At 44.0% G+C, this 17,042-nt stretch overlaps 1 protein-coding gene across 4 annotated transcripts in view; it reads left to right on the plus strand.

Moving 5' to 3' along the window:
• Positions 1 to 17,042, plus strand: part of CCDC30 (coiled-coil domain containing 30) — a 137,857-nt gene that overhangs the window by 63,544 nt on the left and 57,271 nt on the right. For all 4 annotated transcript variants that reach the window (XM_073316525.1, XM_073316527.1, XM_073316528.1 and 1 more), the window contains 5 exons: positions 2,993 to 3,100; positions 3,537 to 3,637; positions 4,832 to 5,024; positions 13,046 to 13,147; positions 15,184 to 15,309. In XM_073316525.1, coding sequence (XP_073172626.1) covers positions 2,993 to 3,100; positions 3,537 to 3,637; positions 4,832 to 5,024; positions 13,046 to 13,147; positions 15,184 to 15,309 — 630 coding nt within the window. The remainder of the gene's footprint in view (positions 1 to 2,992; positions 3,101 to 3,536; positions 3,638 to 4,831; positions 5,025 to 13,045; positions 13,148 to 15,183; positions 15,310 to 17,042) is intronic.

Genomic DNA, 17,042 nt, shown 5'->3' on the forward strand with positions numbered 1-17,042 from the left:
CTAGCGGTTAGATTCCAAGGCAGCAGTGACACCCAATGGTTCACCTCTGGTGGAAATTTCACCTAGTGGGTGTCACTCTTGAAGGCAGCAACCCTGCCTAGTGGGTATAGTTCATGGGTGCCAGCTCAGCCTAGTGGGTTCAGTTCACAGGCGGCAGCCCGGCCTAGTGTGTTCAGTTCTCAGTGGGGTAAGGGAACCTGGGCCCTCCCACTGCACAGGGTTCTGACCCAGGGCCCTGGGAGGCTGGTTTGGCTCCTCTCACCCTATGGTTTCTTGCATCAGTCTCCAGACAGCTTCCCTGGGTCACTTCCTACCTCCTTTTGCATCCCAGCTGGCCACCAGCCATCTCTGAGGAGCACTGCCTTCTGGGCTTCCTGATCTGGCCCCAGTCTCCAGTGCTGCAGCTCCCTATTCCTTGGCTTGGTGTAGGATCCAGCCATGTCTCCCCTGAAGCTCCCAGAGCACATCTTTCTCCCTGGCCTGCTAGTCCTGACTGAGCTGTTTGGCTGCCTTTTAAACCCTGCCTCCAATCTGAGCACGCATGGCACAGTCGGAGGGGCAGGGCCTCCTGAGACCAGAGTTTCTCCTTAACCCCCTCCTGTCCAGTGAGAGGTTTATACACTCTGTCACAAACCGTCCTGCTCCGGATCGGTGCCAGGGCATAGTCCTGTGGTTCTTGGAAAATCCCTCTCCACCGCATCTCTCTAGAAAAATTGGTGTTTTTGTGATCCTTCCCTGCTCAGTGAAGGATTTCAAAGCTGTACAGCTGCAAGGAGAGGTATCACTGCATAATCCTGTGGTTAGTATTTGTCTTGGTGTCCAGGCATCATAGTGGCACGTGGTCAGTCACTAGCTGACCGGCATTCCCCCACAAGTAGTACTTAAAGCCTCCACAGCCCATTTCACTGCTAGGGCCTCCTTCTCAATGACCGATCAAAGGTACCAGGTATATATTGCTGGCTGGATCCTTATTCAGTATACTCAGGGCAAATGTTACCAAGTCATGATCACGTCTACCTAAGCAACCACTATTTTTTAATTCAATGAGAAACTTAATTCTGATGGATAAAGATTATCATTATAATAGTAGTATAGCGAATCACACTTTTTTGGGGTACAATACTTTTTATGTTAGAAATTTATCATCTTTAATTTGTAGAAACTACTGGCAGGATGAGACCTCTAGCAAAATTTAAGTAGAAATTAACAGATGAAACTGGAGCCTTTCTCTTGTGTGTCTGTCCATGAGCAACCTCTTGGTGGTTGCCAACTGCAACATATATTTAACACCTTCTATTTCCATCCACATCCCAAAAATCAGATCCAGAATGTGTCCATTGTGGAGAGTAGAGTCAGAAAGCACCAGATAAACTCCCATATTTGTCGATGTGGCCTGGCTGATCCCAGGTTGATGTTCCAGTATGGACAATAAAATTGATTTTTAAAAAAGGAGTGCAATCCCTTGCCTCACCGAAGTCAGTAGCAAAACTCCCCCTGATGCTAATAAGACCAGGAGTTCACCCAAGAAGTCTTGGAGAATGCAATACCAGGCCTAACTATTATTATTTATTTTTTATTTTATTTTATTATGTATTAACAAGAAAATAGCTCCTTAGGCTCAGATAGGAATGCTGCAGAACAGCACGATTGTCTGTGTACTACCAGAATTCCTAGATCAATTTTATCCTGAAACTCACATGTCAGATGGACACATTCAAATGAATCCATCCTTGGTGTGGCATCTCCTACCTTTTGAGGTAACCTGCAAAGAGCACAGTTATATCCCTTTCCCTTAGATCATGTTGAAGCAAATATCCAGATGTTCAACCAGATCTTGGTAACACGTTCTACAAAATATACTCTGGCTCAACCACAAGATATGGGCATGATGCAGGAATGACTGGGTGAAATTCTGTGGCCTGTGAGATCCCTTCTGGTCTTAAAACTCTATGAATTAGTGCAAGGCTTGAACCCAAATCCATGCCTAAATCACAGATGGTGGCTTTCCTGCTGTTCATTAAGCAATGTGAGCTGAAGGTTTGGGGCACTTCTTCCAGTTGCTCCATTAGGCCCCTGAAATAAGGCCTCAGAGGACACCAGTGGGACAGATAATAAAAGTTGGCCCTCTGGTCTTTTGTCTCAACATACCAGGATCAACCAGCCCATTTGCTAAAGAATCTGAGTTGTGCTCCCTAGAACCAGACAACTGCTACTGCCACACACACCCTCAGTGTGCCAGGTCACAGTGTGCCTTGTTGCTCCACCTCTCATCCACTGTTGTGATTTAATCTTCAACCTGCTGCCATGAGAATTGCTGTCATGACTCACAGAATAGGATGCAAAAGACGTAGTAAGATCAGAACCCCCCATCAGTTTTTCCCTTGCAGTAGATGAGAGAACCACCTGAAATCCCTCCTCTTCAAATACTTTGGCTGGGATTTTGTACATGTTTTAAATGATAAAGAAGTAGCACTTTTGATCATACATTTATCTCATCTTGGAGCTTTAGCAGGGAATACGAATACAGCTGACACAGTAATATTCTTATACAATTCAATTAGGAATTGCATATTGTCCCATGCAATATGTGAATGTTGATATGAGAACCAGCTTTGATTTTTCCAGAATATTGTGATTTGAATTCTGAACATTAATGGTTGAATTATTTTAGCCTTCTAGCATTTAATCTAGCAGTTTATTAACAATTAAATTAGCAAGATTTCAACTGTTGGTTTCCTAGGAATTTGACAAAACATTTTTACTTGTATGTTGAAGATTTTGGACTGTTTGTTTCAATTGGTGTGGTATTATCTTAGAATATTTTTGATTAAAACAATGTTCTTAATTTTGCATAATGTGCTTTTAAAACCCTACTTATGGGTAATTATTTGGGCTGTTCTCCTTTTCCTGATTTGCTGTGAGTTGTAAAGTGACTTTAGCTGGCCAGATGAAGATACAATGGAAATACAAGAGACTCTTTTTGCCTTTAAAGGTTGAAAAGCTCAAAGAAGAGATTTGTGAGTATCAAAAGAATGAGAAACCAGGACTTGTAGTGCCTGGAATGGATGAAACAGAAGAAAACGCATGTTGCTCACTGCAGGTATTTTCAACAGCTGATTTTCAGGTTGCCATCTGAGAAATTGTTTAAAATAAATGGGCTTTATTCTTCTCTTAAGTCATATAACACGAATAAGAATATAGCACAACTGTGCTTTCGTTCTAATTAGGCAAATTTTGTGTATTTCCATTCTAGAATTTGAGTGTGGCTCAGTGATATGGATTCATATGACTTTAGGACATATGGGGCTTAGAAATGCATTTAAAGTTAAGAACAAATCTCTGCTAGTGTAAACCGATGTTGACTGATTGGCTCCATTACACTCCTAGTGGGATTGAGGGTAGAAGATTCTACTTCCTCTCTGTTTACACTGTAACTTACGTACATTAGGATGCTCTTGGGTACAGCCATTTCCGAGATTTCTCTTTTATGTTTTTCTTAAATCTCTGCTGACTTTAAATATATTCTTTAAATGCAGGATAAAAAAGATCCAGCGAGGTTTGAAGAAGAGTGTGCTGTAGACAAAGCTGACTCAGTTCAGGAAAGAAGAGATCAGAATAATGAGACTGTTCATAAAAGGTGAATGATGTGGCTAGCCAAGGGGAATGGCTCAGTCATTGCAGTTTTAACCAAATTCAAAGTGAAAACACAAGTGAATCTGATCTATGTTTGCTTCAAAATCTCCACCTTGACAATGAGAATTGTGCTTTCAATTGTCACCTCCTATTGTCCTTCCTCGGTTGCTTCCATATAGCCCCATTCAAGAACCCACTAGTTGTCCCGGAGCAGCTTTCCCTTCTTGCAATGTTAATGTCACTGGTGTGGGAGCATTTACTGCTTGCTTTAAAAGACCTTTTAATGTTAGCTTTGTTCGCTGGTTCATAAATCATAAGCACTGGAGGTAATAAAGCTCTCAGCTGGCCTCTAGCCCCCAGGGTCAGGGCAGGAGATTTCCCTCCAACGTGTTCTCCATGGCTTTCTCCAGCCTCATGTTACATTTCTTAAGCAATGGGGCTTCCAGCACATCCTTTGGAAAATGACTTGGTAGTCTGATACATTTCGCTGTCAGGAGGGTTTTCCCTGGTATCTAGTCTACATTTTCCTTCTGCGTCCCAAAGTCATGCTGCTTTGTTGTTGTTTATTTTTTTACTACTATATGATGTTGCAAACTCCTATCAAGGCATTCACTTTTTAAGTTAAACCCCCAGACTGGGGTCTTCTAGAGGGTCAAAGCTTCATTTCTCTCCACCCTGCCACCGCAGCTGCTAAGAGAGGAGGGGTGCCTGCTGCCTGTCCCACCTTGTCTGCTCCTCTTTGGATGCATCAGGGAAAGGAGAGTCCTGGCTTGTCTCCATCAATTTTTGGGCAGCTGAATGGCCTTGTGCTGCCCCTGCTGCTCTTCAGGTGACTCCCACCTGACCAGAGGGTCCTCGCCACCCCCACCAGTGCAGAGGGCTCTGTGTGAGTAGCCAAGCAGGGGATGGGGCTAAGGTGCAGCAGGGGACGGCTAAGGTGGGTCATGTTGGGGATGGGACTGCAGTGGGATCATCAGAGTCCCAGGTTACCTGAGTCCAGACCTGCAATCACCCAGGACAGACATGCCTCATCTCTGGAGTTTATAAAATACTTCTGGGGAGCCTGTGTGCTTTCCTGTGTACTCTCCCCAAACCCCCATCCAGTGATTGGTCTCTGCCAGGTGCATGAAGGATTGTAATGATTGTGTGATTATATGTTAATTTAGCAGTTATAGCAATTATTGTCATTGGTGTCTAGGTGCCGAAAGGTAATAGACGACATTGAGGGCAGGAATTTTCAGCTTCTGCACAAGCTACAGAAGCTGCAGCGAGAACACGAGGATTTGGTTGAACGTAATGAAGAGTTAGAATCGATTCTGGGAGAAACTCAGAACCAAACCAGAGAAGAGAGAGAACATCTTGAGGGTGAGATTGAAGGACTTCACAGGAAAGTAAGTTAGAATTAAAGAGCGCCAGATATTTCTTTTTAACCTTTATCTCCTTTTGGCGCTATACAATGACAAATAAAATAAAACAATATTTTATATAACATTGCATGTTGCTGTGCTTTTTGGTTCAGCAGATATACAACTAGCAACATCCACCAAATCCAGAAATCTGGGAGAAGAGATGAAAAAATCAAACAGTTAATTATGACACTTGTGTTTTGGAAGTAAGGATTCTTATGCACAGAGCAGTGTCGTCTTTTTCACAGTCAGAGGCCATTTAAAAGGGCTTCCAGTAATACTGAAAAATGACAGAATCAGCTTCTGAACCATTGGGAATCAGGCAGGGGTTCCTTTTGTAAATGTTTCCTTCTGGGGCTGTGTTACTGCTCAGATGGCCTGAGCCAAGGGTGCATCAGGATTGGGGATTGTCTTTTTGGAGAGCCAGTGAGGAGAATCAAGTAGTCACAGTGATAGTGGGCTGTGTAACTGGACATCTGGCATGTGCTCAATAATAGCAGCTGTGCTGACCCGCCTCAGGGAGGAGCTGCAGCTATGTTGTGCCAGTGGACAGAGGAATGGCACGTGGGATGGCAGGGTTGGGGGGAGTGGAGAGACAGGCATGGATGTGAGAGTAGGAGGTGGGCTAAAAGCGATGCTGTAGAATTAATGCAGGAGAGCCAGTGTGTGAGGAAAGCAAAGGCTGCAATGCAATGTGAGTGCTGCAACTCTCTGACCTCTGAGATGTCCCCACTTTAGAGGTGCTTCAGAAGTAAGGGGTAATGAATATAGAAGGGCGGTGCCTATGTTTTAGAGCAACTGGACATTCAGAGTATATCCAGCCCTGGTTCCTCCAGTTCTAATGGAGTTAGAGATATCCAGATAGTAGAATCCACCCTATGTGTTGACAAGCAGATACTCATGATCAGAGGATATGCATCTGCTGTGAACAGATATTTTAGGGGGCGCTAAATATAATACCAAAAGAAATTATAACCAGAGCTGTCAGTGATAGTGAAGGCTGAGTTTGCTGTCCCACTAGGAAGCTGACTTTAGACATTTATTACTTCCTCAACAGTTTTTCTTTGGCTCTGAAATTTGTCATACTTCATCTCTCCCCAAATACTGTTTTTTCAGTAAATTTGCAAGAAAACCCACCCAGCTGTTTTTGAATTTTTTGACTGTTTTTTTTATAAAAGGTCCCCCAAATGCTTCAGCAAATCCTCACTAGCAAGTACTAGCAAGCCCATGCCCCTACTACAAGGCATGTGCGGGATCTCCAGAGCTCAAAGTTCTGAAGCATTAGCTCCAAGAGGGGTAGCCTGCTGCATCTACAGTCTAGGTATAGCACACTTGGTTCCTCCAAATGTCGTCATCTTGTTCTTCCTGTATAGATCCACCCTACTGCAGTGTGCAAGCCTGGAACCTTCTGGATAGCAGTTAGGGTCCGTTTTTGCTGTTTTTTGAGGGTTTTGCCTCCATTTCCATGTGTGTTCAGACTCATTACTGTGATGTTGATATTCTCCATGGCTAGAACCAGTAAGAGGATTGGCTTTAAGTGCTGCCCTTTATATAGACCCAAGACGTCTATCAGATCAGCATGTTCCATCCCTTACCTGTCTGTGAGCAGCATTCCCTGAGGTTGTGGTTAGTTTGGGCAGCCTTCATTCTTGAGGCCTGAAAAGCCAGAGAGAGCCGTCTCCAGCTCTTCCTTTTAGAATAAGCTCTTGAGGCTCCATTGGTAGAATCTAACACCGAGGGTCTGGCTAAGTTATCCTCTAAAGACTTTCCAGCTACCTTGGCCACAGGTCAATGAATGGTCCCCAGTTCAGATCTAAGGAGAGTTCTTCAAGTCTGAGATCTGCCTTGCAGCCTAGAGAAGTCAGAGGAAACCTCAGCCTCATGGGATCGAGAGTCATACCAGGGAAAAGAAGCAGCAGTAATAGTTCACTCGTGTCAATAAGGTTTAAGTGAGGCCTGGCTCTGGGGCTCGCTTGGCACTGTTAGGTCCTTGCAGTCAAGCGTTGCAGGTGCAGGTAGTGTTTTCTCCAGATCTGACTAGGCTTTCTCTTCGTCCTTTTTTCCTCTTCCATTGTTTGAACAGGGAGCCTATGGCTCTCCTGATGCTTCTGAAAAGCTACTCTTGGTTCCTGTATCTTGAATCCAAGGACATTTAGATTCACTCTCTCACTGCCATGCGATATCACTCTGAATGTCCTTGGAACATAAGACCCCAACACCTCTGTTTCTAGGAACGTTTGATTTTATTTTGATTCTGTGTGCACTTATCTTGAACTCCAGGGGCCATATTCTCAGTTACACCAAGGTCCCTTCACATGGATGATTTAGTTGGGGATTGGTCCTGCTTTGAGCAGGGGGTTGGACTAGATGACCTCCTGAGGTCCCTTCCAACCCTGATATTCCACGATTCTATGGCTCTGGCCTTAATGTAGGTGTGATTGTAACCATAGCAATGAAGTGAAGCCATCAATGTCTCCTCCCATTCTTCACCATCCCAAGCCTTGGAGAACAAATGAGTTTTATAGCGTGTCCAGTAGGTCACCAGATTGTGGCTTGGCTCAACCCATGTAGGGACAGGAGTTCCAGAGATCAGGACCCCTCACCAAGAACGTCCTGGCACAGGCCTTTCCCAGGTCCTCCAGGAGGCTGACAGCATGAGCTCACAACTGCCGTGGTGTCACATCAGGAGGGAGGCAGTTGCTCAAGCCGAGAAGACTCGAATCATTTAGGGATTTCTAAGACAAAAACAACATGAAGCCGCACTCAGAAATGTGTGCTCTGGGTGAAACGCCATTTAATACACAAGTTGCCCCTCTGTGCTCTAGATGCAATTTCTGCATGGTCTGAAGGTGTAGTCCCATGTAGAGTACATTGTAGTCATCTTGCCTAGAGAAATGGCTGGACCAAGGTGAGGTCCCACATCTGAAAGAAACAGACACAGCCTCCTTGCCAAGGGCAGATGGTAAGAAATATTCTTGGGAACTGCTGCAAATAGGTTTCCACCAGACCCGCATCTTGCAAAACTTAGCAGCAAATATTGGGAGTATCCAGTCCCTTGGAGATACTGGAATCATTTCTGTTCTTTCATCTGAGTCTTTCTCCCAATCTCTAGGCATTATCTCAATTTGAAATGGACTGCGTGTCAGCCAGCCTAGCCCTCATCCACGCCCCAGTCTCCATTTAGACATTGGGTAAATCAACTCACCACACCAGCCAGAGGCAAAAAAATAGAAATATACAGCTAGTTATCATCATCATGAGCCATGTTTCCTTGCTCGCCCCCCAGTTGCCCCATACACATGTTGAACAAGGAGAGCATCAGACCAGAACCACATGACACCATGCCAGAGAAGAGCAACTGCCCAATACCATCCTCTGGGAACTCTTGGTGCTTCACAAAATGTAAGATAACCATATCTGGTACAAAAATGCTAATAAGACACATTAATTAGATAACCTTATGAAACTCCAACTCAACCTATAACGTCCAGTTTAAACTCATGTCACTTCACAAATCTGAGGCACCTTACTGCCTGTTAATCTTCCAGTAATGCTGATTTGTGCAGAAAGGTAATACTCCAAGAAGAGGAGTTTCTTGCTGTTAACTGTAGTTTTTGTTGGTATAGATCCTTGTGTCCCATACACCTTCCTCTGTTCTTCTGTCTTTTCTCATGGGTTCTGAGTAACGAACTGGGGATGATACTCCAACTGCTGACTGACTAATCTCAGTACAATGGCAACTCCCCCAACCAAGTAGGAGACTATGTTAGGAAGGGAAGAGAAACACGTTCCAGGACCGCTGGCACTGGAAGAGAAAGTGGAGTATTGCAGTGTCCCGTTAGGTATTTGATATAGAATGCTGAGCCCAGCATGTGCTCCTTAGCGACCAAACTGTCGTGGAACATTCTGGGTACTCGCAAGACCAGACATGTGACTCCGTAAGTGGGCATCTGCAAGGAAAAATCAATGCAGGAGAACATGAAGGATAGGTGACTTACATCACAGCTGATAAGTGGGAGACCTAGAATCAGAAACAAGGTACTTGGGCTTGTAAGTCTCTATCTGACCCACCGCAGTGCTGGGCAGGCAAGTCATTGAGCTTTGAGCTCTCTGGTCTGTAAAATAGCCTAAAAATACTTTGCCCTTTCTTAGCACTTACTGATTGGTAGCTTTCAAAGCAGCCCCACTTTACAGGTGGTGGAACCTGTGCATGGATTTGGAACCCTGTTTTTAGTGAGGCACAGTGGATGAGGACATGGCTCCATCACAACAGAGATCTGGCCTGGGCTCCCAGCTCTGCTGCAAACCTCCTCAATCTGTTGACTGCTTAGAACCTGATTTGTCAAGCATGGATAAGTGTCAAATCCAAACCTATCCCCTCTGTAACAAAGCTGGGTGCTGTTTCTCAGTGAGTGCTATTGAGGTGCCAAATTTCAATTAACTCCCAGGCATTCCAGCTATACGGCTGTTCAAAAACCAAGCCATTTCCTTCGCCCTTCATCTAGAAGCCAAGACCATCTTTTGGTGGACAGCCCCAAGACCAGCAAGAGAGGTTTCTCAAGAATACAGTGCCAATGCCATTGTGTCTCAAGTGGAGTCATCCAGAGATCTCATTGCATCACACTGCAGCTCAAAATACCCTGTGTTCTGTTACAGGGTACACAGAGATCAAGAGTTATTGGTGGATGCTTCTCTATTCTACTGGGGCAGGCAGCTGTTTCCCACCTTGCCCTGTTCCTATCAATCTTCTGAGCTTTAAAATAAGACAAAGCCCAGGATCATCATGATAACTCTATCCTGGGCCCATCAGGAGCGGTGCTGCTAGAACCTGTGGCCGGTGTCTAGATTTATTTTTCCAATAGTCCAAATCCCTATCCTCAGATCCAGAATCCCTTCACCTGACAGCTTGGATCTTGGGTCCTAAATTCCTGATGACTTGCAGTTTTGTGCTGATGAATTGAGGTTGGTTTGTAAGCCTTCCACCTGAATGTCTTTCCCTGTTTCCCTTTGTACTAGGAAACAGAACTGGGTGGTATCTCCAGGTTCTGACCTAGTCATCATTTACTTTAGTGGGAACTGTGCATGCTCAGCACCTCTGAAAATCAGGCCATTTATTTGGGTGCCTAACTATAGATTTAGGTGCCTACCTGTAGCACTTACATTTGGACCTTGAGCCCATGGTTTTTGGTAAGCTCCCTTTGGGGAGTAGCCTACTATGTTTTTCACTGAAGGGAGAGTTCGCTATCATTTTTGCTAGGAGGGTAAAGTCGTTCAAAAGGACAATTTCTAAGTAGTGTTGGGTTTCCATCTAAAGCAGTAGGTAGCTTTGCCAGTTCTCCCCCACCCCAACCCTTGTCCTATACCAGCAGAAGGAAGATAGCGTGGTCTGTGTCATAATCTCTAGAGTCACAGACCTCCTTGAACCTCCATTTACCGTGCAGCCAGCTCTTGCGATTTTCATCCTGAGTCTCATAATATCTGGTAAAGAGTCCTGTGGCACCTTATAGACTAATAAACGTATTGGAGCATAAGCTTTCGTGGGTGAATACCCACTTTGTCAGATGCACGTAGTGGAAATTTCCATAGGCAGGTATGAATATGCAAGCAAGAATCAGGCTAGGGATAACGAGGTTAGTTCAATCAGGGAGGATGAGGCCCTCTTCTAGCAGTTGAGGTGTGGACACCAAGGGAGGAAAAACTGCTTTTGTAGTTGGCTAGCCATTCACAGTCTCCTTCCTTGGTGTCCACACCTCAACTGCTAGAAGAGGGCCTCATCCTCCCTGATTGAACTAACCTCGTTATCCCTAGCCTGATTCTTGCTTGCATATTCATACCTGCCTATGGAAATTTCCACTACGTGCATCTGACGAAGTGGGTATTCACCCACGAAAGCTCAAGCTCCAATACATCTGTTAGTCTATAAGGTGCCACAGGACTCTTTGCTGCTTTTACAGATCCAGACTAACACGGTTACCCCTCTGATACATAATATCTGGTGTTTTATTAAAGCCCAAGATCCATGAGTCCTGTGATTCTGTGGATCTCAGTTTTCATTTAAAAAAAGAAGACGTTTCTAGTTCTGGTTGCAGAGGAAAGCTTAAAGGTGTGACCCTGAAAAGCTCAAAACCCAGAAGGCAAAAAAAAGGAACCTAAACTTTGGGTTTTTTTAAAATCTTATGATTTTAAGGCAATCTCGTAACTTGTGGTGGGCTGGCAGCACTGCCTTTATCAGAGAACACAGCTCCCTCAGCAGCTTCAGATACCCCTCCCTGCCTGGGACTTACAACGTAGCACACAGACATCTAGTGGCTGAATAGTACAACTGCAAGTCAATCTCCTTGTTTCAATTTACAGTATTACATTGTAATCACTTAAAACAGTCAATGGGATTTGCAGAGGCTCAGCAGCTCTTAGGTGAATACTGAATGATGATGACAACTGCGTATGTGCGAAGAATGCAAGAAGAAAACAAAATGTTGTAAGACCCTTGAGTCCTCAGTTGTGTGAATTTGTCATTCATTAAAACAGTGGTGCCCACATATACCTAAGTACAGCCTTATGTGGGCCAAGCAGGTTCTACATATTTTAATAAGATTTCAAGGCACCTGTATTGATTTATATTTAAAGTTCAGCTTGTCTCGTATGTATTTAGATAGAAAGAACCTATGTACAGTATTGTCTATTTAAAAACAAAGAAATCAGTGCATAAAACATGAATGATAGAAAACAGGGAAAAAACTGTAAAGATACTTATGATACTTCCTTGTGTAAACTAAAGTGATGTAAGCATGATGACAAAACACTAGTGAATCGGCCATTAGTATATTGTATTGAAGCAGGCCACGGGTCTGATGAAATGCTGTAGTGGTCTGTGTACAGCCCAAGGGCCACAGGTGAGGCATCCCTGCCTTAAAGTATATTTGTACATGGAAATTGCACGTGAAAATGGCACATTAATCTTTAGTGTCATTCCATAGAATGTATCCTTATATCTTTTTGCATATAGCCATTTACTTTGCATTTTCACTTTTGCTTCATGCTGGTTCTGGGAGGTCAGCTCAGCTGTCTGGAGATGTGAAAGTCATTAGAAATGTTTATACAAAGAACAGAAGCTGACAGCCGGAGTGAATACAATGACTTCCTGCTTCAGCTGATGTGGGGTTTGAACCTGTATCCTTCAGCACTCAAAGCATGAGCCTGACTTCTACAAGTCACAAGGAGGGGGGCTTCTAATTCCCTAAAACCCTTGCCAATCCCAGCCTATAGGGCTCATTGTTGTCCCCATGAGAGTGCCCTACGCTAGGAGGATCCCCAGAGGATGTTTAAGGCCCTAGTCCACTGCTTATCGTTCAGCATTGGAGTAGCCCTGGAGAGATCAATGGAACTACTCTCAACTTAAAGGTACACTCGTGCTTAAATGCTTTGCTGGGTCAGGTCCAGAGTGCCTGATGCCTTGCAGGACTGATCTCTAAGCCAGCATTATGGCCCCCTGGTGCTAGAGGCTAGAAGAAGCTATGAATCTGACCCAGCATCAGCCTGGATGACAACTGTGCTCTGGAGCTCTGCTGGAGGAGGAGTGGGGCCAAAGGCAAATGTGAGTTGGGTAGGGGAAGAAGAAGTTTTCTTCATTTATGGGTTAGGGAGGCCTCTCTGTACCACAATGACAGGATCTGTTGGGCTCCTCGACTGCTCCTCTTCGATGAAGGCCCACAAAGAGCAATCTATGGGGGGATGTAATGTTAAAAAGGTGTCTGGATATCTTTCCCAAGTTCTTCCAGAGACCCTTTTTGTGCAGCTAGGTTCTCACTTTTACAGGTTGGTCCTGAGCAGCCAATCCACCCTTTTGACCAACATCCATAGACTGTGCTGGAGCTTGTGTGGCATAGGCAGCTCTCAGCATTTTCTCCCAGCCTCTCTGTTTCTAAAATTGCTGTTTCTATCATACATGTTTTCATGATTCAAATGGCAAGTGTATGTTTTTAAACTGGGGATTTATTTGTGTCAAGATCACAAGTTTAGAGACGGAGTTACTCAAAGCACAGATGAATAAAACTGAAGCCAACATGAAAGATCAAGAAACAACTAAAAAAGTGCAAGATTTCCAAGAGGTAAGAGAACTTTGCTGAGGAACCAACTGTTCTGGTTAAAAATTCAATTGGGTGGATACTTGCTATTCCCATGCAGTTGTTCCGGAACGGTCAGCCCTTCTTTGGTTCATGACAAGGGAATCAGCATTTTTGGCATCTCTTCCTCCTGCAGTTTGTCCAGCAGGCTGCAGCAATAATAATCTGGCATCCCTTCCACTCTGAGCCTGTCCCCCACACCCATGAATCCCTTCTCAGGCTCCCTGAAGCTTAAACTCCCTGTTCTTCCTTCTGAGGCACTATACAACTCTGCCCCCATCCAGTATGACACCCTTAACTTCTGCCTCCCTCCTGTCTCCTGATTAATGCCCTGCCAGCTCCAGCTGCCTCCTTCCCGTCTCCTGGTCAATGCCCATCCAGGCCCAGCTGGGCAACAATTTTTGCCCAAAAATTTTTTCACCAAAAAATGCAGATTTGGGTTGACCAAAACATTTCACAAATTCACCAAATAATTATATTAAAAAAACCCTGAAAAATTGAAGCATTTCAGTTTTTCAATTCTAAACTACTTCTATTTTATTGAAAAAGATATAAAAGAAACCCCAAAATCGAAATGATTTGTTTGACCTGGAACAAAAATTTTCCAACTTCTTTGGTTTGCCAATAAATTCAAATAATTTTCATTTCAAGTCAGCCCGAAGGTAATTTTTTCCCCTCAGTTTAGCCAGGAACTGAAAAAATCAATTACTTGCACAGCTCCACTGTCGACACTTCTCCTTTCCCATAATCTCTTTGTCTCCGGCTCCTCCTCTGGCCCATTCTTCAGGCTGCCCCATTGACTGGAAGGGTGTTATTATTGCAGCAGAATATTAATTAATGGCATGGGGAAAGGGATAATATGTCCCCTCTGACCTTTCTCATCAAGTACCTCTTCTCTTCCCCCACCGTGCCTTGGGACAACCCTATGTCCAATGACAACATTTTGTCTAATGGTTCCATCTTCCCCAGCTGTTGCTACATATAAAACGATGGGGTCTAAATTAGCTGTTACCACTCAAGAAAGAGATCTTGAAGTCTTTGTCGATAGTTCTTGGGAAAACATCCACTCAATGTGCAGCGGCAGTCAAAAAAGTGAACAGAATGTTGGGAATTGTTAAGAAAGGGATAGATAATAAGACAGAAAATATCATATTGCCTATATATAATTCCATGCTACGCCCGCATCTTGAATACTGCATGCGGATGTGGTCACCCCATCTCAAAAAAGGTATATTGGAATTGGAAAAGGTTCAGAAAAGGGAAACAAAAATGATTAGGGGTATGGAACAGCTTCCGTATGAGGAGAGATTAATAAGACTGGGAATTTTCAGCTTGGAAAAGAGACAACTAAGGGGGGATATAATAGAGATCAAAAAATCATGATTGGTGTGGAGAAAGTAAATAAGAAAGTGTTATTTACTCCTCATAACACAAGTACTAGGGGGCACCAAATTAAATTAATAGGCAGCAGATTTAAAACAAACAAAAGGAAGTATTTTTTCACACAGTGCACAGTCAACCTGTGGAACTCCTTGCCAGAGGATGTTGTGAAGGCCAAGACTATAACGGGGTTAAAAAAAAAACTAGATACATTCATGGAGTATAAGTCCATCAATGGCTATTAGCCAGGATGGACTGGAATGGTGTCCCTAGCCTCTGTTTGCCAGAAGCTGGGAATGGGCGACGGGATGGATCACTTATGTTCTTATGTTCTTAAGTTCCTTCCATCATTACTGAGTTAAAACCCCACGCCTTGCACCTCTAGTATTTTTAGCATGGTCTATATATTGTCTGTGATTCTGATATGTTGATGATCTCTGAGAACTAGTACTGGACAAGGTAATTTAGGGTTCTTGGCTGGGATTTCCAAATCTGTCTAGGGGATTTGGATGCCTGGGTTGCCATGGGAATTGGGAATCCAAATCCTGGCTGCAGCTTGGAGAATCCCAGCCCTCATCTTTCTAGTGTATGAAAGACTGTGGATGTGACTCATAACAGATGCTGCTGTTGAACAATTGCAGATGCTGAAAAGCCACGAGGAGAAGGTTGAAGTACTTGAAAGTAAATTATCAGAGGAGAGAGATTGGAGAAAGCAACTTGCATCTGACCTTGAAAAGACGCAGAAAGCTTTGAAGGCTGAAAAAAAGGTATTGAATGGCCGGACATGTGTTGTAGTGTGAAGCTGTTCTCTTGGGGAATGCTTACTAATTCTACTGTATTCTTGAACTAGATGGCCACCTCCATCTTTCTAGAAGACCCCACAACGTTCCACATATAATTGTGCTTGTCCTTTAGTTAAATACCCATCTCTATCAAACAGACATTTCTGAAGGTCTCTTCAGGTTGCTTTGAATACAATTGTTTACCATGGCTTTCCTAGTCCCCTCCTCTGACTTTTTCCTCCATAATTTATCCCGGGTCTACAGCACATCTTATTTTTCCTTTCAGTCAATGATATAAAACAACAGCAAAAAAACTTTGCTGCCAAATAGAATTCTGCTGGACCAAGAAAAACAAACTGAAGTCAGGTAGAGCGTCCTGAAAGCCTGGAGCCCAGAAATTGCAGAGGACTAGATTTTGGACCCCTTACTCACCCTGATGAGCACTTATTGACACAGTATTGCTAGAAGAAAAGGAGGACTTGTGGCACCTTAGAGACTAACCAATTTATTAGAGCATAAGCTTTCGTGAGCTACAGCTCACTTCCTCAGATGCATATCGTGGAAACTGCAGCAGGCTTTATATATACACAGAGAATATGAAACAATACCTATTCCCACCCCACTGTCCTGCTGGTAATAGCTTATCTAAAGTGATTTCCAGCACAAATCCAGGTTTTCTCACCCTCCACCCCCCCACACAAATTCACTCTCCTGCTGGTGATAGCCCATCCAAAGTGACAACTCTTTACACAATGTGCATGACAATCAAGCTGGGCTATTTCCTGCATAAATCCAGGTTCTCACATCCACCCCACCCCCATACACACACAAACTCACTCTCCTGCTGGTAATAGCTCATCCAAACTGACCACTCTTCAAGTTAAAATCCAAGTTAAACCAGAACATCTGGGGGGGGGGGTAGGAAAAAACAAGAGGAAACAGGCTACCTTCCATAATGACTTAGCCACTCCAAGTCTCTATTTAAGCCTAAATTAATAGTATCCAATTTGCAAATGAATTCCAATTCAGCAGTTTCTCGCTGGAGTCTGGATTTGAAGGTTTTTTGTTTTAAGATAGCGACCTTCATGTCTGTGATCGCGTGACCAGAGAGATTGAAGTGTTCTCCGACTGGTTTATGAATGTTATAATTCTTGACATCTGATTTGTGTCCATTTATTCTTTTACGTAGAGACTGTCCAGTTTGACCAATGTACATGGCAGAGGGGCATTGCTGGCACATGATGGCATATATCACATTGGTGGATGTGCAGGTGAACGAGCCTCTGATAGTGTGGCTGATGTTATTAGGCCCTGTGATGGTGTCCCCTGAATAGATATGTGGGCACAGTTGGCAACGGGCTTTGTTGCAAGGATAAGTTCCTGGGTTAGTGGTTCTGTTGTGTGGTATGTGGTTGTTGGTGAGTATTTGCTTCAGGTTGCGGGGCTGTCTGTAGGCAAGGACTGGCCTGTCTCCCAAGATTTGTGAGAGTGTTGGGTCATCCTTTAGGATAGGTTGTAGATCCTTAATAATGCGTTGGAGGGGTTTTAGTTGGGGGCTGAAGGTGACGGCTAGTGGCGTTCTGTTATTTTCTTTGTTAGGCCTGTCCTGTAGTAGGTAACTTCTGGGAACTCTTCTGGCTCTATCAATCTGTTTCTTTACTTCTGCAGGTGGGTATTGTAGTTGTAAGAAAGCTTGACAGAGATCTTGTAGGTGTTTG

This window comes from Lepidochelys kempii, chromosome 18, assembly GCF_965140265.1.
Source record: "Lepidochelys kempii isolate rLepKem1 chromosome 18, rLepKem1.hap2, whole genome shotgun sequence".
NCBI classification, from domain to species: Eukaryota; Metazoa; Chordata; order Testudines; family Cheloniidae; genus Lepidochelys; species Lepidochelys kempii.